The sequence below is a fragment of the Lepidochelys kempii genome, chromosome 1 (assembly GCF_965140285.1).
Source record: "Lepidochelys kempii isolate rLepKem1 chromosome 1, rLepKem1.hap1, whole genome shotgun sequence".
Lineage (NCBI taxonomy): Eukaryota > Metazoa > Chordata > Testudines > Cheloniidae > Lepidochelys > Lepidochelys kempii.
The window spans coordinates 17,951,235-17,976,555 of record NC_136380.1 but is presented as its reverse complement, the minus strand read 5'-3'; the positions used below and the strand labels follow the sequence as shown (position 1 = coordinate 17,976,555).

General features: G+C 45.2%; 1 protein-coding gene across 1 annotated transcript in view; it reads left to right on the top strand.

Annotated features, from left to right (window-relative positions):
- TENM4 (teneurin transmembrane protein 4) overlaps window positions 1-25,321 on the top strand; it is a 248,881-nt gene that overhangs the window by 192,071 nt on the left and 31,489 nt on the right. The window contains exons 20-21 of the mRNA XM_078852201.1: window positions 7,416-7,570; window positions 11,248-12,125. Of these exons, the coding sequence (XP_078708327.1) occupies window positions 7,416-7,570; window positions 11,248-12,125 (1,033 nt within the window). The remainder of the gene's footprint in view (window positions 1-7,415; window positions 7,571-11,247; window positions 12,126-25,321) is intronic.

Here is a 25,321-nt window from a genome sequence, read left to right as displayed (position 1 = left end):
GCATGCAGTTACCGACCCTGTGAGCCAGCCACTGCTCCTCGATAAATCCAGTCTTAAGCCTAGATTGCAGTGAGGCTGATATATGTAGGAGAGAGGGTACTGTTGGCTTTCACACCTTATTCAAACATTTTGACCAGAAGGCCCAGATACCTTTCCAATGACTAAACTAGGACATATGCTTGCCATGCATGTGTTATCTCACTGGGATGGTGGCCTTTACACTCATTTCGTTTTGCTCAGTGTTGACAGGCTCGTGTTACAAACACTTGTTCTCACTTTAACTATGGATTGTATTCAAATGCAACAACTGGGATGCGGCCCTGCAGCTTTATTTTTGTAGAGGAAATACCTTCATTCATACTATATGATGGATGGCTGCATGTGTAAAAGTGGGGGAAGATCCTCTGCAGAGACTGACCGATACTGCTGTTATAGAGGAGCTATATGCTCAAGGAGCCCCTTCTGCTGCTCTGGTTGCATGTCTTGTTGCCTGTTGGTTAGGAACCTAGGGAATTATTTACGAGGTGTTGGCTTTAAAAACAAAAAAATCACACTTGGGCCTCCTGCCCAGCTACATCTGCACATTTAGCGTCAATGTGTGGCAGGTTTCTCTCTCAATCACAGTGAGAGGTTATGGGACCCCGTTTTCCATCAGCACTCCCATCTCCAAGCCTGTGCACCTGGCTGGAAATTCTGGAGTGGGGGAACCTCCTGACAAAGACATGGGGCCTTTCGCCTGTCGCTTTCACAGTGGAGCAGTGGAGGCGGCAGGGCTGTGTCTCTCCTGGCTACATGGGTTGGAAAATTATTTTTCTTGACATACAGATGACATTATTGTTATGGCATCCAACGAACGAGAACCAATTTAGCGATCTTTTGTGTCGGCTCCAGTTGTGAATCTTCGTTATGCATGGGCTAGTTATGTTTCCTGGCAGGATGCAGGGGAAATTAGCCCAGGATGCTTCGTGCTGCTCTGTACCAAAAAATACTGAAGCGTAACTGCTCCCTTTATAATACTCAGAGGACTGATAATGGCTTCCTGGTGCACTCAGAACTCCCACTGAAGCTCCCATTACATGAGGATGACAGTATGTACAGTAGGCATAGGATTTACAAAGTCCATAGCTATGTGTCAATGGGTTGCTGAGGAGAAGTCAACCCATTTTACAAGGGGGAATGGAGTGAAAAGGGAAGTAGAGGGACAACATATGCTCTAATAGATCAGCATGGGACAGGGAGTCAGGAGACCTGAAATCCAATTTCCTGCACGACTTAGCTGTTGAACATTGGGCTCAAAAATCAGGTAAGCTCTCTGGGTCTCCATTTCCCCCCCTGGAAGGTGGGGGAAATCATACTTTCCTTTCTCCTAGGGTAATGACAGGTTTCAGAGTAGCAGCTGTGTTAGTCTGTATCCGCAAAAAGAAAAGGAGTACTTGTGGCACCTTAGAGACTAACAAATTTATTTGAGCATAAGCTTTCGTGGGCTACAGCTCACTTCATCTGATGAAAAATAAAACCGCATTGAGGGTGGGAACGGCAATCACAAGCAACAAACTGCCAAAACATGTCACGTGAATTTTCATATACATTTTGTCCCCACTTTCATCCAGCTCTAATTCCACCCATGAATTTGTAGAGTCATCTGAGTTAATAGCTCTGACTAGTGTGACTTGCTCCCCATGCATCTCAATAAATTAACACTGAAAACTAATGTTGACAAAATAATGTCAATGTAATTTACTAGCTCACTACCAGTCATTCTAGCGTACCAGAGAACACACTTTCATTTTGAACTATTATGAAATACAGCTGCAGCAAGAAAGTGACTTCTTAGGCTTGTAACCAGCAGTCCTCAGACTTGCCCCTACCTTCTCTATCTCTCTGGAGTGGATGGGCAGAGGAGAGTGGGTGGGCAGAGGAGAGTAGAAAACTATTCTGTGCCCCAAGCTGGCTGAATATATCCAGGAGTTCAGGCAGCTGCTGGCCAGGGAAGCTTTTGGAAGATTCATTCTGCAGCTAGCTCTGCAGGCCTCTACTCTTTCTAAGTCTGAAGCCACTTCTTGACCCAAAATATTAATCTTGGCATGGGAGCAGGATCTTTGGTTTGCAGCGGAGAAGCAAGGACCCCTTTCCAGCTTGTATGCAGCTACCAGGGAAGCAGAGGCCTTTGCTTACATGAATAGCTTCAGCAGCGGGATCTCTCCCACTTGCCAGAAAATACTCAAGAAGATGAATTTGACAGTCTTGCAAAGCTAGCTGTAGCCAATGGAGAATCAGGCCCAAGGTGTCAAAACCCTCACCTGGACTCTCCATGGCCCATTCCCTCCTTGGCTTCTCTGCTGAAACAGGGCATATTAGAAATACAGCAGATCAATAGATAAAACATGGGCGGCAGTTGCAGGATCGGTGGTATTTGTTAATCACTGGTCTGGCCCTTCCAATTCATTTGACACAGAGCGTGGCAGAGCTTTCAGATGCTAATGAATTTCAGTATACTCTGTACATTAAAGTGTTATCACTTTCTAATTATCATCTGCTAATACTGATCTTATTCTACAAGCAAGCTTTAAAAAAAAATTATTAAAACTCCAGCTTGTCAGAGTGTTTTGTTTCCATCTAAGCACTCGCCAGTGGATCTTGTCACAAAAATGTTGTGGCAGTGAAATTGCCAAGAAGCCTGCAATTAACAGAGATCCAAGTGACAAGACTGACACAATATGAAGATCGTTTCAGAAGGGGGAAAAAGAGTCCATCCATTCAGCACCACAAAGGAGATGCAAAATGAAGTAATTAATTTGAGGACAGATCATTTCTGTCGGTGTGTAGTACTGAATGCATGAGCAAAATCTCCATTGTTCACTAAGTGCTCATCAATTCTAGCAGAATAAAAAAATAACAGGAAAGACAAGCACTTATCCAGCCAGACAAGGAAGCTCCATGTATAGGTTTCTTCCGAACCTAACTAACTTGTATTCAGGATGTGAGGATTAGAGGAGAACCCATTCCTTTACATCTTCTCTGCCCTTGGACGAGGATCTCCCTTCAGCACCGTATGTACTGAGCTGTGCACCATGAGCTGCCTCATTCATTTGATATGATCTTATTGGGATTTTTTGTTAATAGGTTCCCAAGTGTAGGGTAACTACTTTTAACTGTTCCTACTCTCTGGTGTCAGTTTGCCCTGCAGCTTTGTGCTGTCCTGTCACCAGGCCACGGGGACCTGATGTTACAAAAGAAATGTCCTCATGACACAGCGTTCCACCAGCATAACTCATTATCATGACACTTCAATGGCACCGCAAGCCCTCCTTGCTAAAGGATGTTGGACCACCCCAGAGGAACTAGGGTCATTTCACATTTGTCAGCCCAGATCTTAAAATTCTAAGGTGCCGTACAGTAGTCCTTACTCAGATAACATCAATGGGAATCTCATCTGATTAAGGTATCTGCACAACTGGGCTTTTGATTTGCAGGCCAACCATCTTTAATTCTAACTGTGTTGCTGTCGGTAAATGAAAGAAGGCTTGTGCCAATGCAACTTACACGTCCGAGGCCTTCAGTTCAGCATGCACAACATGCTTGTCTGACAGTGAACCAGCCTCAGCTGTGCTACTGTAAGTAGCCTGCCCAAAAGATGGAACTTCCTGTAATTAACTCCCCAAAAGGGTTCCCTTCCAGAAAGGAAAAATGAAAATTCCTTTAAGAGTTGAAGGTGGTAAATTAAGCCCGAGAATAGCTCTGACCACTTTAACCTGCTACACAGTAGCCATCAGTTACTTCTCTCCCTCCACACTGAAAATTACCCATTTCAAAGGCATCTGTCTAAAGGAGGCTGGAGCTCCTCCTTATGAGAACATCAGAAAGTTTAATTCCAAGAAGAGCAAGTAAAGTGACCTGGTATGGAATATATACCAAACGAAGAGAGGCTGATGGCACTGATTTAATGCCTGTATCCCATCTCCTGGGTTTGATCTGCGGTGAGTTCATGGGGCTATGAGGGGAAGCTGAGAGGGCTCTAAACAACCTTCCTTTCTCCCCTGACAGCTCCCAGCCTAAAGAGCAGCCTCACAGTCTATCTGGACAGTCCACTAGGGACCATTCTGTTGGCCCACGATCACCAGAGGCACTGCACTGCCCTCGTACACAGCCTGCATGGCGAGCAGGATGGAGCAGGTGACATAATAGCAGCATTAGGATTTCCCTACATCAGGGGAATCCCCATCTACTCCTTTAGGGCAGCTTTAAGCCAGCAGGGAAAAGGGAACTCAGGCTAAACCAAGGATCAGGCCCTTTTCTTCCTTTGTCTGTACCACTGAATTCTCTCTTCCTCTGTTACTGTTTAACTAGACAAGTATAATTTTTAACTCACAAAAGCATTTGGGGTTACAATTTTTAGGAAAGATACTATGCAAAATAAAGTTGCATTGCGTTGATGGTTAGAACCAAGCCCTGGAAGCAAATATACACATGGCCTGATTTTGCTGTAGCTGGCTAATCAGACCAGACTGCAATTGCCCAGACATCAGACCCAAGTGTCGACTGCTGTGAAGAGCTGTCAGCATACTTTGCTGATAAGCTCAACCGAAAACATATGGAAGTAACTAGGAAAGAAAATTCCAGTCCTGACCAAATTGTATTATCCACCCCTACCGCTAATTGAGCTTGGCCCCATCACATATGCTGAAGCTCAAGAATCTCTGAAAAATATTAAAGCCCCAAGCTTTGAAATGGGTCCAGGCCCCTCTTGGCTGATAGAAACCAGTGAAGAACAACTAAGTCCACTCCTAATGGAAATAGTTGATACCCTTCTTCAGAGATGCATGACTACTAAACCCTTTGAAAAGCTCAGTACCATCCCAAGTCCAACCACCCATTCCTGGGCAATATAACTGAGAAAGTAGTAGCCACCAAGCTATAATGGCATGTAACCTCCTGGTTGCCTCACAATCAGGGTTCAGACCACGGCACAGCACAGAAACTGTTCTAGTGGCATTAAAAGGCAACCTCCTTAAGTCCATGGGAAAGGCAAGATCTCTGTGCTCATATTACTGGACCTCTCTGAAGCCTTTGACACAATGGGGAACAAGGTATTGCCAACCCATCTACGTGACATAGCAGGAGTAGATGGCCCAGCACTACAGTGGTTTCAATCATTCTTCTGCCGCAAAACTCAGAGGGTGGCGTTAGGTATCTGCTCCTCCTCTCCAAAGGCCCTCACCTGAAGATTCCCACAAGTATCCATAATGTACATGTCCCAGACTGGTGGGTGAGCTAGTGAGATGCCAAGGGCTCAGCTGACAACAGTATTTCAGTATTATTCCACTAGATATCTCATTCTAACCCAATGCAACCACTGCCACTGCTAAAACATCAGAATGCGGCCAAGAAATCAACTCCTGGATAAAAAATGTCTGGCTCAAGCTGAACCCAAGCAAGACCAAAGTGATGCTAGTCAGAAAGAGAACACACTTCAAAGAACTGGCCAAGATGTTGTCTCCATCCTTCATGAAAGGTGTACAACCCCCTTCATCAAAGTACTGAGAAGCCTCAGTGTCCTGTTTTACTCCTCGCTAAGCTTGTATAACCAGGTAGCATGAGCATCACCTCCAGTTCGCTATGAATCTTTGTCCCATACGTACAGATGAGGACCCGGACACAGTGATCCATGCATTCATGTCCTCCAGACTGGATTACTGTAATTCACTGTATCTGAAGTTGAATGTGAAGATGATGCCCAGACTTTAGCTGGTATGAGATGTGGCTGCATGCCTTCTCCATGGTTTGGGTCACCATGAGCTCATCAGGTCCATGCACAAATGTCAGGCCCAGTCAGTTTCTGATGTCAGTTTAAGGTTTTGGTCCTAATCTTCAAAGCAATTAATGGCTCAAGCCACAGCTACATCAAAGACTGAATGTCAAAGTATACTCTGGGGCAGTGCACATCACAAAGCCTGGGACAAAGCACGTGGAAGCTGAGGATATAGCGTTCTCAGCCAGGGGATCTGGTTATGAACCATACTCCCAGAGAAGATCAGGGGAGCCGAGAGTCTGACTGTCTTTAGGAAATACTGCAAAACCTTCCTCTTCAAAAAAGGCCTTTTGAGCAGTAGAATGACACTCCCGTCATTCTTACCTTCTCCTATCCAAAGAAACCCAAACCCAAAATACGAAATTAATAGAATCTAAAAGATGGAAAAACCCTTCCCCAAGCAGAGTTTTAACCTGAAAAGGGAGACCTGCCAGAGACTCCATGAGGTCCACTGTGGACTTTCAATATTGCCATTCATTTTATATTGAAGGGGCTCAGGTATTACAGTGATGGACAGCTGTATAAAACACTAAGATTGAGAATTCCATTAACTTCTACTCTTGATTTATACCAATATGAAAGAGAAGTGAATGGGGTCCTTGATTTCTGTTCCTGGCTTTGCCAGTGACTCACTGTGTGACCTTGTGAGAATCACTTTCTCTCTAATTTTTCCCATCTGCAAAATGAAGATGATCATGCCTGGCTCATAAGGGTGCTGTGAGGTCTAATTAGTAAGTATAAAGCCCTGTGAGAGCCTCTTATGACAGGGGCTTTAGAAATGCAGAGTACAGATAGCCTGGGAAAAAGAGAATTAAGGGAGGTTGTGTAAACATGGCAAGTGCTTGAGAAGTGATGCTAGACGGGGCCTGAGGGTGGTGAAACATGGAACAGTGGTCTGAAGCTAAAGATGCAAAAATTCAAATCAGACATTTGGAATGTGTCTTATGAGAAAGGGGAATGAGATAATGCAATAAGTGGCCTACATGTGTTCAGAAACAGGTTAGTTAAAATGCTGTGGGATTAATATATGGAAAAGTTCTCCTCATTCCAGCGGATGGGACTTGGATGGACCTGACTGGTCTTTTCCAGCATTTCTCATCCATAATTCTCTGATAAGCACCCTAGTATCATCTCTTCATTTAAACAATTTGGCACTGATTCAACAAGCAATATACAGTGTTTCTAAGTGATGATGCAGAATCACTTGGAAATCTTTTTCTTTCAGCAATTCATTGAAAATCCCATACTACGTTCAAAGAATGGACAGTGATTCCTAAACAAAATTGTAGGGCCTAGTTCTCTGCTGCGCTTAATTGCTACTGACTTCAGTGGAGCAGTGCCAGGTTTCATTGGCCCACTGGTTGGCCAAATCAAGTATAATTAACTTTTAATCCGTTAAATAAATTTCTCCCAATGTCCTCATTCACCTAAGCCCTGAACTGGTGCCCTTTCACTCCAGTGGCAGTTGGCACAAGCCCGTAGACATCATCATTTATAAAGAGGCATATGTCAAGCAGTGCTAAAAACCATTTGTTGCCTCAGCAAAGTATTTTGTTATCCTCTGGTGACCTTTCATTTGTGATTTCCCTGCTCTTCTCCTTCCCAGGCATCACTGTGGACAAGTTTGGGTTGATTTACTTTGTAGATGGCACCATGATCAGACGTATTGACCAGAATGGGATTATCTCAACCATGCTGGGCTCCAATGACTTGACATCTGCCAGGCCTCTCAGCTGTGACTCCGCCATGGACATTTCTCAGGTACCAAAACTTGTATCAAATCAAAAGACCAGGCCAGTTTTACTCTGTGATGTTTAAGACTCGCTCTCCTCTAGCGATGAGGTGCGGGCTTGCTTTTTTGTCACTAGATAATGGCACAGCACAGTATTAGGACTGAATCAAATTAACATCTGGGAAACAGTGATTGGATGCTGTGGTGCCAAAATTAGCATCAGCTGGAAAACAACTATCATGAATTGCATCAAACTGCAAATTGGTTGCAGCCACCGTCATCCTGGGCTTTTAAGTCCTGTTTATTAAATGCAAAATACCCAAAAGTTCTGTATTTGATTATTTCTTTATTTGTGGCTGGGACAGTAGGCAAACCTGTTCCTGGCCAGGACTCAATTTTCTGGGGTGCTGCCCATCAAATAGTGCCAGTTTGGAGGTACAGTCATTTAAAACCTTTTTTGCCATTTATTATTAGATGGCCAGAAGAATGTTACCCCATTGTGCAAAAATACAAATCCTAGCTGGTGGGCTAAGTACTATTATTCAGCCACAATGGATATCAACAGGGTTTCCCTTTTGTAACTACCTACATAATTTTCATGCTCCCATATGGAATCCATTCTTCATGTTTCCCCCCCCTAATTTGAAAAGATTACTCTTGCTTCTTTGTAGCAGGTTCCCACTGTCCGCAATTCATGAAAAGGCTAAAATTACAAGTTTAAAAGCTGTCGTGCCTCATACAGAGGTAAATTTTGATGGTTAAAGGCCATCTTGCAGCATAATGACCCCCATCTCACAAGCATATTCCTTTCTTTACCAGGATCTTAGTGCCAGCCAGAGGAAGTTTATTGTGGACCAGGCTTTTTAAACATATATTTTCAGCTTGCTTATAGCTTTTATATAATAATGTCCTCTTTAAACAGTTCTGAGATGGGTTCAAAATATGCCATCTGCATCCCCTGTCTCCCCATTCTTTAAAGTGAAAGGAGCTGTTCTCAGATAGTTCTGAGACAGAGAGACACAACAGACAAGTTTTAAAAAAAACCTCAACTTCGGGAACTATCTTTTCATCAATTATTGTGACTAGAAAAGTCTCAGCTGTCAGGCCCCTGAGGCACTGCGAGACCAGAGGGCATGAAATATATTTAGCTGCCAACATTGACAAGAAATGGGTTTTAAGGAACTGAAAATTCCCTCATCAGTTCAGAGTAAACTCTGCTCTTGATGCTAACTCAAGGCTGCAGTGGAGCAATGCTCTAAAGACTATGGGAATGTATGGAGTCATGCATTACTGAAGGGAAAACCACAGCTATAATGTTGTACTCCAGGAAGGGTTAAAGTAGGCCAAGAGCCAAGAAGAGATGGAGATTTTTGAGAATGTAGCAGAGGGAGACTAGACAGCTCTCAGCTTGCTGAGTCTAGCACTGAGACTCATGCCTCACAAGCAAGGGTGTTGGAAGTCACAAGACCAACCTGTGTTGTAACTGGCACCCTTTAATAAATAAGTGTAGGAGGAGGTTGAACATGACTGAAGGATCAAAACCAGACCATATGGTCGATGCTCTCTAGCAGTGACACTTGGCCAGTGGCTCGAGAGTCATGTGGGGCTCTTGTGTTGTCTGTGGATCTGACAGGAGCTCCTCTAACTCTGCTTGATCTCATACAAAGGCAGCAATGAGAGTGAGTTCTCTGGGCCTCAGGCTACTAGGGTCCCCTTCACATCCTTCCAAAGAGCTAGAGAAGGTGGGGACAAGGAGAAACAGCAGCCAGGGATAAGATGGCAGAAAGAGCTGTATCAGAGAGGCAGAGTGGCACCCTAACATTGAACTGCAATGTCTCTGCCATGATATGTGTCATTGCGCAACATTATCTCCATGTATGGGGTATGTCAGGGGGAAGTAAGTGGCATAACAGGAGCAGGAAGGGGATGAGCATCTCCGCTCTGCAAATTCTAAATTGGCATATGGTCCCTTCGGGACTTTAGTCAGCTGTCATATGTTGTAGCAAACCTAACGGGTTACTCAAACTTACACCAGGGCCAAGGCTGGTGCTGCTGCAGCCTGGGGAATCAGGGAACTGGACCCTAGAAACTTTCACTACGACTAGGACTATAACCATGAGAGATCTTTTAAGAACTGTTTGCCAAAAGGTGTTTAAAAGCCTGACCTGGAGAAATTCTAAGATGACCAAGAACATCTTCCAGACAGACCTGCTCTCCATCCCTCCCACTGTAGAATCACGCATGTTGTGTGAGACCCTCTTAAAATTATTTAGCTCCCTTCAGCTCAATGTTGAACCACTTCTTTGTATGTGAAACAAAATAAAATGATCTCAAAGTGTGTTTCTATGGCTCTTATTTACACTGAAATGGCTTGGAATATAAAAGGAATCCAAATTATATTGAAATTTTCATGTTAGAGCTACATGTTACCCACGTAGAGATAAAATTATCTTAAGTTTGGCGTTATTCTTAGCAAATCAAACAGTATCCTCAATTGAGAGACAATACGTTCCATAGTTAGAGCAGGAAATTGGGATCCCAGACACTCACCTCTACGCCTGACTCACTGTGCCTTTAACCACTCTCTGCCTCAGTTTACCCATCTACAAAATGGGTTATAAGAATACTTCTCTTTTCAGCATTGTAGTGTTAGTAAATCATTTTGGGACAAAGGTGGGGCGTACAAGTGTAAAGTATTATTATTACTTAAACTTGGTCTTTCATAATGCTTAACGCCATGAAAAAAACACTGTGAAGCAAGCAATTGATTTCATGCAGTGAAATAAATAAACTGAAAATTCATATTTATCCATGGTTGCAGAACCAATGCCTGGATCCCAAGGCCCTGTACTAAGTTTTCAAAAAGATGTTCATAGCTTGCGTACTCAAAATATGCAGTTACAACACAGCAGGTTTAGGTCTCAGAGTAACAGCCATGTTAGTCTGTATTCGCAAAAAGAAAAGGAGTACTGGTGGCACCTTAGAGACTAACCAATTTATTTGAGCATGAGCTTTCGTGAGCTACAGCTCACTTCATCGGATGCATACCGTGGAAACTGCAGCAGACTTTATATATACACAGAGAATATGAAACAATACCTCCTCCCACCCCACTGTCCTGCTGGTAATAGCTTATAAGGAGGAGGTATTGTTTCATATTCTCTGTGTATATATAAAGTCTGCTGCAGTTTCCACGGTATGCATCCGATGAAGTGAGCTGTAGCTCACGAAAGCTCATGCTCATATAAATTGGTTAGTCTCTAAGGTGCCACAAGTACTCCTTTTCTTACAGCAGGTTTAGTAGCACAAACAGCTACCCAGGTTGTCTACAAGCCTATGTAGATTGCCCATGTAATTTAGGCACCTCTTCTGGAACACTTAGATTGTAATCTCTTTAGAGCAGGGGCTGTCTTTTGGTTATCTGATTGTACACCACCTCGCATAATGGGGTTTGGGGGCCTTGATGTGCTCCCACAATACAAATAAATATTTATTTAGTCCTTTCTCTTATTTCTCTTTTTAATCATTTCACATGCCAAACATACTACGCACCTAGATATTGGATGGATGGCATGCCAAACATACCACGCACCTAGATATTGGATGGATGGGTGGAAGCGTTTAGAGATTTGATTGATAAGGCTGATTTTGTGAAGCAAATAGAAAAAATAGACTTTTTAACAGTTTTTTTGTGTTCCATTGTTAGGTTCGTCTAGAGTGGCCCACAGATCTGGCAGTCAACCCGATGGATAATTCCCTGTATGTTCTCGACAATAACGTTGTGTTGCAGATCTCTGAAAATCACCAAGTGCGCATTGTGGCCGGAAGGCCTATGCACTGCCAGGTCCCAGGCATTGATCACTTCCTCCTCAGCAAAGTGGCAATACATGCAACTTTGGAATCTGCCACGGCTTTGGCCGTCTCCCATAATGGGGTCCTGTATATCTCTGAGACCGACGAGAAGAAGATCAACCGCATCAGGCAGGTCACCACCAATGGGGAAATCTCACTTGTTGCTGGTGCACCAAGCAGCTGTGACTGCAAGAATGATGCCAACTGTGACTGCTTCTCTGGGGATGATGGCTACGCAAAGGATGCCAAGCTAAATGCCCCTTCCTCCCTAGCCGTGTGCGCAGATGGGGAGTTGTATGTTGCTGACCTTGGAAACATCCGAATCCGCTTTATTCGGAAAAACAAGCCATACCTCAACACACAGAACTTATATGAGTTGTCCTCTCCTATAGACCAGGAACTCTACTTGTTTGACACCAGCGGTAAACACCTTTATACCCAGAGCCTACCCACAGGAGATTACCTTTACAATTTTACCTACACCGGAGATGGAGACATAACCTTGATCACTGATAACAATGGTAACTTAGTCAATGTCCGGAGAGATTCTACTGGGATGCCACTCTGGCTGGTAGTGCCAGACGGCCAGGTTTACTGGGTGACAATTGGCACCAATAGCGCCCTCAAGAGCGTGACAGCACAAGGGCATGAAGTGGGTATGATGACGTACCATGGCAACTCTGGTCTTCTTGCCACCAAGACCAATGAAAACGGATGGACAACATTTTATGAGTAAGTGCTGCTGGGATAATATGCCATTGGCACCATTTTGTATTCCATGTAATGTTAATGGAATAAAATTCACTGGATGAAATTCACCCCAGTGTAGAATGGCCCAAGTGCAAAGCATCAGGTCCCATGTAAGCCCTTGATATAGGATGTAAGTGGTATATAGAGTGGACTGAGCTCTCTGTACTGAGTGAATTTTACCTATAGATTTAGGCTGAGATTTTCGAAGCTACTTAAGGGATGTGGATGCCCAGTTCCCGTTAATTTTAGTTGGAACTGGAAAGGTAAGATGCATATTGGAAAATTTTACTGAGCTTTGAAAATGTCAATCTGGGGTTTGGAAAAGATATCTTATCACCATCATCATCATCATCCAACATCACACCTAGGAGCCCTAGTGGGCACTGGTGTGTTAATGCATCAATGCCCCCTTTGGTCAGATGGAGCATTGCACAGACTCAGCTCAGGCTGGCGGGGCAGACAGTCAGCCCCTCTTGGCTGAGTGTCTATACTACTCCTGTTCTGGGCTATGGAGGGTGTTAGTTTCAGTCCCACTGGGATGTGAAGGTTTTCCCTTGTACTTGGTGGGGTCAGCTTGTTCTGGTCATCAGCGGGTCTGGAAACCTCTTTGGTTCTTAAGTCTCTATTAAGGGGTCTGTAGGGAGCTATGGCCCACCCACTCCTCTGGGTTCCAGCTCAGGGTCCTTAAACCAGACAGGCAGAATCAATACTCAACAACTCCTCCTACTGTGCCCTGAGCTCCTTCCTACCTCCCTGGGTTCTGTAGGCTTCTCCAGCCTGTAGATCTGGTCGTCCTTTCTCTGGGGTGTTGTCTCTGGGCAGCTTCTCACCAGCTTGCTGGCAGGACTTTACATCTCCAGCCTGCTTGCTCCTCTGCAAGGCCCCACTCCCCTCTGCTTCTCAGCTCTTTTTCTCCTACCTGTTGTGAGGCTGCCAGTCAGTGCTGGCTGGCAGTTGCTGCATTAACTCCTTGGTTGTCAGGCCAGCATGGGTCTGTAACACCCAGTGATACCTAGTCATGGACCAGGACCCCATGTGCTAGGTGCTGTACAAACACAAAACAAAAATAAACTCCATGTCCCAAAGAGCTGACAAAGACAAGAGACAACAGGTGGGGACAGACAGAAAGGGAGCACAGTGAGACAATATTGGTCAGGATGATAGATGGTGATCTCAGCACACCAGCAGTCTGACTGTTAAGTTCTTTGTAGGCTTCGTGGCAAAGAAGAGTTTTAAGGAGGGATCTGAAGGACAATAATGAGTTACTTTGCGGATGGTTAAGGGACAGCACGGGAGAAAGCATTAATATGCTTATTTGAATATTTTCCAAGTGGGCAAAGGAATCTGACAGTCTCTTGTTCACTCCCCTGCCAGAGCTCTAGTTTAAATCTAATCTAATCTAGTTTTAAATGGCTCAGGATGTAGGGCTGACACCACTTCCCTAAGAAGACAATTCCACAGTCATTAGATTGTAAGGTCACTATTTTTGTTATTGATATGCTTTGTTAAGTGCCAGCCATGTGCTCAGTGTTGTATAGGACACTCCCTGTCCCGAAGGACTCACAGACACAGAGAAGACAGCCTGAGGCAGGGATGATTTGGGGAGGGTGTTTGGTTTAGTTAGTGCATCTCTAGCAGGTAATGGGAGAAAGGTTGGTGACTTGGCAAAGGCTGTCTCATACATTCACCTTGCACTTGGGAATTTTTTTCTGCTACGCAGTCTACATTTCCCTCTGTTTATTCCTACCCCTTTGTGATCACTCTTGGTATTCCATCACCATGTAAGCAGTGTCCCCGTAGAGAAAGAACAGTGTTCCCTCTGATGCACCTGCTTATTAGTCCATTTCCCCACGTTTTTAAATGGCCACGTGGAGGTGCTCAGGTACCGTAATAATGGCCCGGTATAAAAACCTGAATAGAATTGAATGTATATGCAGGATAAGCCTGAAACAGAGATTGAGAGTGAGAAAGAACCAAGAATAAACGTCGGCCCGATTAGCGTGTGCTTCACTGAAGCTTTTAAACTTCGTTGACCCTAATTTACCCCAGTTGGATCTCTATTGTCTCTAGCTGAGTTAGACCCAGGATCATTTTGGCCCTTTTCATATTAACATGCTCCAGACTCAGGTTACAGGGTGATGGGTTTTTTTGCGTAATATTAAGTAATAATACCAAAGTCTTATATAGCACTTTTCATCAGTGGATCTCAAAGGGAAGTAAGTATCACTATCTCCCTTTTAAAGATGGGGAAACTGAGGCACAGAGTGGCAGTGACTTGCCAAGCTTACCCAGCAGGCCAGCAGTGGGGCCAGGAATAGAACCCAGGTGTCCTGCATCCTGAGCTCTAAGCCACACAGCCTCCTGGTATGGCTTGTCCTGCCTTGAAAGGGGCTGATGTAAAGCCTCTGCTAAATCAGCTGATGGATAATAGGTTAGTTAGGTTCTGTATCCTACATAGCAATATTCCTCAGTGAATCACAATTCCTATCTCTCCACCTCTCATACCAGTGTTGCTCTCTGGGGAGCGGGTTAGCTTAACTAGTTCTCCTTTTTCTCTAGGAGTGGAAGCCCACTACAGCATTGCAATGTTATGCTAAATTGAGGCGCTCTTTCCTCTCTCCACAGACATCGACACTTATGTCTAGCCTAGGGGGTCAGGTATGGTGGAGAGCCCAAGCTCCAGCCCGAGCCGCAGTGTCCACACTGCTCTTTTTAGTGTGCTTGCTCAAGCCCCTCTAGCACAAGCCTCTCTCCAGCGGCAATGGAGATAAACCTAGGGTGACCAGACAGCAAGTGTGAAAAATCGGGATGGGGTGGGGGTAGGGCGACCAGACATCCCGATAAAATTGGGACAGTCCCAATATTTAGTTGTTTGTCCCGTGTCCTGACCGATGTATGGTTAGGACGCCATTTGTCCCGATATTTTGCTTCAGCGGCACTCCGGCTTTTTTTTTTTGGCTTGGGGCGGCAAAAACCCTAGAGCCGGCCCTTGTGGGGGGTGAGCCTGTGGCTGCCCCCCCCATGTGTCCCGATATTTTATTCTTGTCATCTGGTCACCCTAGTGGGGGGTAATAGGTGCCTATAGAAGAAAAAGGCCCAAATATCAGGACTGTCCCTATAAAATAGGGACATCTGGTCACCCTAGACAAACCCTCAGAGGCCCTGCACTTGACAACAGAGCTAACCATGGAAAATGAAGCAAACTAAATGTTAGGATCATTAGCGATCACATTTATCTCCACTTCCTCTATAGTTTTGGTCATAGACATAAATACAAGAGCAAATTTTTAAGTAAGAGGGGGAAAAAAGGCAAGCTATTGTGTTGGTATATTCATGACAGTCCTCAGTTATTTCTTGCTACACAACTCAATGGGGAATTTGTGAAACTTATTCTGAGCCAGATGCGTCTCTGGTGTACCTCTGGTCATTTCAGTGGAGTCACATGATAGCTTTTAACCTTTCGTAGCTAAATGGAAATCAGGGCTGGCTAGAGGTTGGCACAGAGGAATGGGAATCAGGATTGATCCGTGTTCCCGACTCAGCTACTGAATTGCCAGATTAAGGTGCACCAGAGTCTATGTACATCACTGTGCTTATACCAGGGCATGTTTCTCTAGTTTAGACAAATCCCGTGTTCATTAATGATTGGAAAGTGCTTTGAGATCCTCAGATGTGAAACACCCTAGAAGTTGAAAGTAATTTAACTGCAAGTTACATAACACTCCAGGGGCCCCAGTGGACATTTCCGCTTTCTAAGCTTTACCTTTATTCCCATCAGCAAATGCTGGCACAGGATGACATTAAATGATCACCCTATAAGAAAAGAGAAAAGGTGCAGTACTGCATACTTGAGTGAAGGTGGAAAGGAATAGTGGATAGGTGCCAGTGTGGATATGTGGTGCTGCTTCAGGGGGAAGTTTGAATGTGTCAGAACCTGGGGACAGCCAGGAGGATCACATCTTACCTTTGACTCGTGCAAAGATGAATGGTGAAAGAGGGTATGGCTCTATTGGACACTTTCAGCCACTCACCATGCGTTTGTTTGCAGGTCATTTTCTCCCTGTACTGTTGCTAATACTGGGGCAAATCACGGCTCTTATGCCACAAAGTGCCCAAGACACAGCTGAGTTGGTGCAGCTGTAGTGTGTGGAGGCGGAGGCAGGATGTGCGGATCTAGCATTGGAGGTCGGTCTGGAGCACACCATGGAATCCAGCTCCCATCCTATCCCAGCTCAGATTGGGGAGGGGGAGATCTCCTGCAGCACAGAATGACTGGCAGTTCCTCCCCACGCAGCAAGGGGACAGGAGCTGTGCAGACTACTGTACTGGGGAACTGCAGAGCCACTCCAGAACCCTTGTAAGTAAGCTAATCCTTCCCCCCTGCCCACAGGGAAGCCCCCATGCAGCAAGCCTGGTGCTGGGTTTAGCATTGGGATGGGACATAGCAGGAGGTTAGCCTTTTATTTCACCCTTCTCTTCTTGGAGAGAGAAGCTCACTCCGGTGCAGCAAAAAGGCCTATGCCCCTCTGCAGGCCACTGTGACTCTGCCCAGCAACTGCATTAAATACTCACCTTCACGCTGAACCTTCATCAGTAATAATCGATGGGAAAGGAAACGAGTCTGGGAACTGCATCAGGCTAAAAATCTCTCGCCGTCCATCTCCTCAAGCCAGGGAGAAGGGATGCTGTATAGTTTGTTGGGTTTTCTTTAGCTTGACCTGAAAGAATTGCTACCATCTTGACGTAGCTTATTAGTCGTTTTTTTCAGAAACCAGGGCCTTGTTAAATTTTTTTTTTTTTTTTGAAAAGTCAGGACTGTAGTAATTATCTTGATTAGCTCATTGTGATGGTATCACTGTATGCTAAATAATTTAATTTCCTCCAGAGCCTAAGTCAACCCTTTCATGCATTATTTAGCCAATATAAGGCTTTTTAGTTCAAGTCTTTTGTCTGCTCAATTAGTTTTCAAGGTCACTTCCTCAGATGCAAACATAGGTGTTTACACATCACTGCAATTAATGCTTGGGATCAAATTGCCCAGAAACCCCAAACCCGTTTGTGCTGCTCACCTACAGGAGGTGATTCACAGACAGGGGGAAAAGTTTTCTTGAAGCAGATCTTCAGATTGAAGTTAATGGAACTATGCCCATTTATACCAGCTGAGTTTTTGGCCTTTACATTGTATAGGGGTGATGTCTCATAAAGGACTAAAAGTTGCCAAGCCTCACACGTGCTCTAAAGAGCAGCTTACAAGAGCATGTTGGATGAAATGCACAACAAGGCCATGTGCTTGTCTTCTGCCCACAAGTGAATGTCACCCTCTGTGAATTAGCAAAGACCACAATCTAGTAATAACGGTAACTTTGTATTTGTGGGTAGTTTTTTTCCATTCACAGGGGCAGAGTTAAGGTTGTTTGCGTGTTGGAAAGTGGAAACGCTTCCATATATCAATGTGAGTGAGTTTGGAGCCAAGGTCGGAGTTATAATTGCTTTCTGTTAACCTTCGTTTGCGATTTCCTTATTTCTTTAATGTTGGTTTTTGTGATGTGTATTACTGTGTGTCTAGTTTTGAATTGCATGTGGAGCCAATAATGATAAACTAACTATGTTGTTTTGTGAAGTATAACAATATACATTTCCCTGAAATCTTTCATAATGGTCACCGTGGAAATTTAAACAATGGTATTCTGCTCAACCTTTGACCACAATTCCTGGGTAGTCCAATGTTTTTCTTACAGTTTTCAGCAGTGAAATAGTTAACGTTTAAGTTTAAATCAACATTATTAAGCTTCAGAGTTAAAATCTCTTTGTGCTATATAGGGGAGGTCATCTTCTCAAAATAGTGCTGTTGTTTGGGTGTGCTTCAGTCAGACATTGCTAGTGCAGGTCTTGTGGAGAACGTTAGCTAAACACTAGAGACTTTTTTCAAATTCTGAAGTTTGGGGTCCTCCAGAGAGGAAATAGAGTGTACCACTCTGAGTACTGGCTCAATCTAACCCTTGCCTTCGATCCCCAGGTGCCGTACAAACATTACCAATTTACTGTGTCTTTTTTTATCTATATAAATGACAAGCATATTCTTTTCTGTGTGCACAGTTGGAGATGAAGGGTTTCACCAGCCACTGACATGCAACCACCTCTTGACTGGAAAGCAACATCTGTTATAACTATAACCATTGGGCAAGAGGGAATATACCTGCCCATATCACTGAGTATTACAGAGATTCTGGAAAGCCCTAAATTAGAGCTGCCTCATCCCAGGTCTATTGCTGCAGCAACCTAGAATATGGAGAATTCAAGCCACCCTTGTCCCTTCTCCCCTTGCAATATCCCTTCTGTGCTCTTCCCCTTGGCAGTCATTTCTACATTAATTATAAGATAATTAATTAGACTCTCACCCTTGTTCCTTTAAAGAAGTTATAGTAAAATGCTGGTAATTGTAGAGATAAATAACACTTCTCCTGTGCGCCAGAATAAGTTCTGTGGACATGTTCTGTGCCACAGGGACGGCAGTTCTGGGAACCTGATACTAAAATATATATTCCTGGGAAATTCTGCACCACTGTGCACATGCAGAATTTGCGTCCCCACAGATTTCTTTGCTTTCCTGCAAAAAATGACTTTCTGATGGGGAAGCAAGGGGAAGTCACAAAAGCGGTCACTTGACTCTCCCCAGTAGTGTGAGCATGTCATTTCAGGCGCCCAGAGCAGCCAGCGGAGAAGTAAATCACTACTGGGGGGGAGGGCTGGGGACACCCCAGCCAGTGTCAGTCCCTGGACTGACTGGTTCAGTTGCTAGTCCCTGCTGGGCTTGGGGTGGGGAGGACAGGACTTCCTTTTCCCCTGCGAGGAGCAGCTGAGGCCAGGACTGGGTCAGACCCACCCCCAGAAACCTACCCCATCTGCAGGAAGCTCTGCACTCCCCCCCCCCCCCTCGGCCCACTTCCTGCCCCCATTGCTCCTCAACTGCGGGGGAAGGGATTTGCTCCCCCATCCACCCAACCCCCATGCATCCAGACCCTTCCCCGCATCGAAAAGGGACCCTGGCAGCTCCGGTCAGTACTGCTGACTGGGCCGTTATAAGTCTGGTCTAAGGCAGGCTCCCTCTATCTGGCTCCGCGAGGTTCCCTGGAAGTGGCAACAATATGTCCCTCGGCTCCTAGGCAGAGGCGTGGCCAGGGGGGCTGCCCCCAGCCTGAGTGCCGGCTCCGCAGATCCCATTGGCTAGGAACTGCAGCCAATGGGAGCTGTGGGGGTGGTGCTTGGCAGCTCTCAGAGCCACCTGGCTGCCTCTGCACCTAGGAGCTAGGGAGCCATCCAATGTAAGCACTGCCCAGAGCCCGCGACCCTCATCTCCTCCCGTACCCCAACCCCCTCCCTGAGCTTGGAACCCCCTCCCACACCTCAAACCTCTCAGACCCAGCCCGGAGCCCCCTTATGCACCCCAAACCCCTCATCCCTGGCCCCACATCAGAGCCCACACCCCCAGCCGAAGTCCTCACCCCCCCACCCCAACCCTCTGCCCCACCCCAGAGCCTCCTCCCACACCCCTCCCACACCCCGAACCCCTCATTTTTGGCCCCACACCCAGCGAAGAGCTGTATCCCCTTCCACACCCCAACCCCCTGCCCCAGCCCGGTGAAAATGAGCGAGTGAGGGTGGAGGAGAATGAGCGACCGAGGAAGGGGAGCTGGAGTGAGTGGGGAACAGGGCCTCAGGAAAGGGGCAGGACAGGGGCAGAGCTTCGCGGAAGGGGCGGGGAAGGGGGAGGGGCAAACGTGTTCAGTTTTGTGCAATTAGAAAGTTGGCAACCCTAGCCTGGCATGAAGGGACAGGGTCCCGGGGTGTTTTTGGGGCAAGCCCGGCCCTTGCACTGTGTCAGGGTCCGGTGCAGTCTCACTGCTGAGTCCCTGTCCTGGGGCGTGGGCTACAGGGTGATCTCCCACCTCTGTGCAACTAGTGCCCTGTGCTCCCCACTGCCATGCTGGAGCCTCCACATTTACTTATTGACGAATAAAATTTACAGAATTTTAAAATATTGTGCACAGAATTTTTTTTTTTGGTGCAGAATTTTTAATTTTTTGGTGCAGAATTCCCTCAGGATTAAATATAGGGAATTGTTAATGTCATAAGGATAGTGAGAGCCCACAGTTCAAGTACATTGAAGTTTGTTGTTGTTTGAAGCCTGCATGATTTAACATTCAATGAGTAACATATATATATTGGCTCCTCTTTTCTGTTGGCCATTTGGGGAGCTGGCATGTAACAATAATAGGGTGGAATATATTGATTTTGTGTTCAGGCTGTTTTTAAGGAGCGGGTTAGTTTCATATATGTAAAATATATGGGTAGTTCAATAGGATTTTTATATATTTAAAACTGTGTTAAATATTATTTGGAAAGTTGTGAAGAGGCTAGATGTTGTGGAGTGTATAAACACACACAAAATATAGTTTGTGAGGTGCATTCAGAGCCTTTGGCACTAAATGTAACATAAGTATGGAGTATTTTTCCAACCTATTTGACTGCTAGTTGCAAAAGGCTGATGAACTGTGAAAAAACTAAAATGAGGAGCCTTCGGGAATCCTGGAACAAGTTGACTTTCTGAATAGACAGTACTTGTGACCCTGCTTTGATTCCCAGGGATCACGCTTCTATACAGCAGTAATGTGATAAATGAAAGCTCTGAATGTTTACAAGCTTAACAATTAGGTCTCGTAAGTACCAAATACCATTTTAATTCTGTGCATTGAACCTTAGCTAAAGAAATTTCCAGTTGGGGATGGATGGCAACAGCTTCCTTTGCCAGCCTAATAATTGTCACTGTAATTGTAAAAGCCGAGTCTTTGCAGTTGGTTTGAATAGGAGGCAGCAGCTGCATTATCAGGTGATGAATTCATTGCTCTGAGTGCTGCTGTGCTCATTCCCATGTTTCAGAATTTCCTTAATTCTGGTGCTTTTGTAGCATTTGGAGAACACAAAAGTCTTAGGCTGTGATGAAAACTGGGCCACCTCAAAATCCTGAGTCTGTGGAAACAGGTCTATGCAGCTTAGCTTTTAAATGAATTGACTAGAGATTTATCTTACTACAAATACCAGGACACACCTGCATCTACATGAGAGCCAGTCACCTGGCCTTCCTCTCAGAGCTGGGAATCTGTCATATAAATGACTTTGTGGAGGCGGAGGTGAAAAGAGATGAAACATCCATGTCATTCACTGTGACTTGTTAAAACTTATTATCTATTCAGAAACACGGAGGCCTTAAAGTCAGAGGGACCCATGGGGTTGTGAGAGTGTATAATAAACTGCATCCTGTATGTACCATACACTCTAATCCAAGACAAAAGGGCAAAGTGCTCCAGTCATAAGCAAAATATATAATGAGAAAGGAGGAAAAGAAATGTGCCATGAGAAAAGCACTTTGTGTCCAAATGGGAATGTCGGTCATAACTCACATTTATATTGAGCCTTCTTTTGTGTTGCCATCTGAGTGCTAAAAGGCTTTTGTTTGGACATGAATTTTTTACACTTCGTCTGCCACTAATTAAAAATAATAATAAAAATGTTAATAGTGCAGTTGCGCTATCTTCTCACATTCCCCTCCGTCGGATGTGACCTTTTAACAGCTGTGAATAGGTGAGCTATCACCCCCAGAGTAAACTAGTACCATACCCACATCGGTTCCTAATGCAGATGGGATGGAGGTGGAATAGTCATTTAGAATACTTAACATGCAGATGTTTGAAGTTATCTCTAATTCTCAACCCCAAATTCCACTCTTAGCTCTTGGGTGACATTCAACACCATAGCTACAGTGTTTTATTAAGCTGCATGTGTGACATTTTATTTAAATTATGTTTAGCTTTTTTTATTCTGATGAAAATATAATAAGCCTGTATAAAGCTCTAGGTGCCCTGACATCTAAGATTTGCATATATGCAAATTAGCACCCATATCTCTGTGTGTGTGTGTGTGTGTGTGTATATATATGTCTGAGTTACTTTGTGAATGTGTAAATTATTTGAAGACTTCCAAATCCTCCTGCCCCAAGCAGCGGCAAGGCCAGGATGTGTAGCTGCATAGAACTTGTCCTCTGTCAGTGAGGTAGATGAGATGACAGATGCTGGCTAGGCAGCAGTTCTGCAGAAAAGGACCTAGGGGTGACAGTGGATGAGAAGCTGGATATGAGTCAGCAGTGTGCCCTTGTTGCCAAGAAGGCCAATGGCATTTTGGGATGTATAAGTAGGGGCATAGCGAGCAGATCAAGGGACGTGATCGTTCCCCTCTATTCGACATTGGTGAGGCCTCATCTGGAGTACTGTGTCCAGTTTTGGGCCCCACACTTCAAGAAGGATGTGGATAAATTGGAGAGAGTCCAGCGAAGGGCAACAAAAATTATTAGGGGACTGGAACACATGACTTATGAGGAGAGGCTGAGGGAGCTGGGATTGTTTAGCCTGCAGAAGAGAAGAATGAGGGGGGATTTGATAGCTGCTTTCAACTACCTGAAAGGGGGTTCCAAAGAGGATGGCTCTAGACTGTTCTCAATGGTAGCAGATGACAGAACGAGGAGTAATGGTCTCAAGTTGCAGTGGGGAAGGTTTAGATTGGATATTAGGAAAAACTTTTTCACTAAGAGGGTGGTGAAACACTGGAATGCGTTAGCTAGGGAGGTGGTAGAATCTCCTTCCTTAGAGGTTTTTAAGGTCAGGCTTGACAAAGCCCTGGCTGGGATGATTTAACTGGGAATTGGTCCTGCTTTGAGCAGGGGGTTGGACTAGATGACCTTCTGGGGTCCCTTCCAACCCTGATATTCTATGATTCTATGAGAGGGAGTCTGGAGGCCAGCTAGTGTACATGAATGGGTGAGTGCTAGCAGGTATCCGCGATGTGCAGATGGGTGGGAACTGGATGGTGCTTGTGATTAGTGGTTGGCTGAGTGCTGCAAAGTGTCGAAGATAGGGGAGTAGAGGGAGTCTGGAGTTGCTGATGAGTGTCTGAGGGGCTGGAGGAGCTCGGTTTAAAGCTGGTGACTTAGAGTGGGTCTACGCTTACAGTGGCGTGTGCAGTACAGACACTGCGTGCACCGCTAGCATAGGTATAAATAACAGTGTGTACAGCAAGGCACGTGCCTGAACCCGAGGATGTATACCCTACATGGCTCTCTTCATGCCCATGCAGTGCCTCCTATATATTGTTCAGGACTGCAAAATGACTCAGCTTCCAGGAGGTCTTTGTGCCTCGAACATTGTTGATAAGAACACTGTGACTTGGCTTGACCGGATTGCATACGCCAAATATGGTGTGTCCTCCTTTGTCTACACTGCTATATTTAGCAGTGTAGTGCTGGAGCCTTTCCCCTCTGCAGTGAAAGACTCTGGAAGTGGAGAAAGACTCCGGTAGGGGGGAAGCAGCGAGTAAAGGCCTTTTGGGGCTGAATATCATTCACTTAGAATCAATCATAATGCTCTTAGGACTTGGGTGAAATTGCAGCCACCTTTATTGAACCTGCTCTGTCCCTAATCTATGGTCCAGATTCTCTTCTCACTCACACCAGTTTTACACCGGTGTAACAACCCCTTAGACTTCAGTGACTAGCCCCATAATAAGAGGAGAAGAGAACAGGGCTGTATCAGACCACCATCTCACATTTTTATACGTGACTTGACTCTTTAGCACCATCCTTGCCCTGAGGTTGTTGATGCTCCAGGTCTGAACTGTCGGGTTCAGAGACAGAAGTTCCCTGAAGTTTGGGTGGCAGAACGGGGGGACTGGATCTGACCTCATCGCTACTTTTAGGGTGGCACTCTGTGTAAATACTGGTTTCAGAGTAACAGCCGTGTTTAGTCTGTATTAGCAAAAAGAAAAGGAGTACTTGTGGCACCTTAGAGACTAACCAATTTATTTGAGCATGAGCTTTCGTGAGCTACAGCTCACTTCATCGGATGCATACCGTGGAAATACTGGTGTCAGTATAAAAAACACTTGTGCTGTTATGTAACACACCACTGGGGACAGTGACCAGTGATGTGCTTCCTCCGTGGGACAAAGACACTAAATAATGTCCCTTGTTCACTGCCACTGCAGGTGGCATAAGGATATCTGCTGGGACTCAGCTGATGGATGAAGTTACATAGTGTTTTCAAGTAGGAGACTCACATATATCCTTACAGGAGGTACAGTGACACTTAGCAACCAAAATGCTTGAGTTCCCGTCGTGGCAGACAAAACAACAACTAATGAGCAAAGAAAGTTACTCTGTATTCAGAGCACTTCATCTGACTTCCAGCTTTAAAAACAAACAAACAATGCAGACCCAAATCCTGTGCTCCTAAAGTCACTTGGGAAAGGCTTAACTGGTCTATGCCAAACTCACAAAAACTGTCCTGAATTTATTCTTTTCCCCTCTCTTTTCACAACAAGCTAATTAATTACCAGGGCATTGTGCCCAGCTCTCCAAGTGTGAATAATTCCATGACTGAGAGTGTGACATGACTGTGGGCCAGACTCTCCTTCCCACCCAGGGGATGGGAAGACCATAACCTACGTAGACCTTGACTCCAGAGACTCTGGCTGAGGCCCAGAATCTAGAGACAACAGCCAGTTAACACTTTTGCTCACTTTCATTTATTCTAAATATTTAAGTTGGTTAAAAATAATCACATCCTTACACATGAGGGGCCAACTCCATCCCTTAGGTGTAAACAGCCACCACCCCACTGACTTCAGTGAAATGGGAGCCACTTGCCCCAGGGTTGAATTTGGTTTGTTCATATTTGGTGTCCCATGGAACAGAAGTGAATTTGGGCCTGCTGGTGTGAAATAGCGGGGAAAACGCATTTGGGGGTGAGCAGTTTGTTCTGTCATTGTTAGGGGCTCAGATACCATGGTGATGGGCATGGCCTTAGCAACAATTCCATGGCCTCTCTCAGGCTTCTGCTCTGGTGGATAGTGCTGCTGGGACACTTTTCCCTGTTCTTGGATCTTTGAGGGTGGGGGACATTCTGTCATTGTATTCTCCAGTTGCTGTCATGCTTTAGTGGGCAGGGGTGGGATGGCTTAAGCCCCATTTATCATTGGTTATTTTTGGTGTGGGGGAGGGCAGGATTCTTACTCTTTCTTCTCCCTGTCTGCTTCCATGACCCCATCGCTGTAGTATCTCCTCAGTGGGCCCA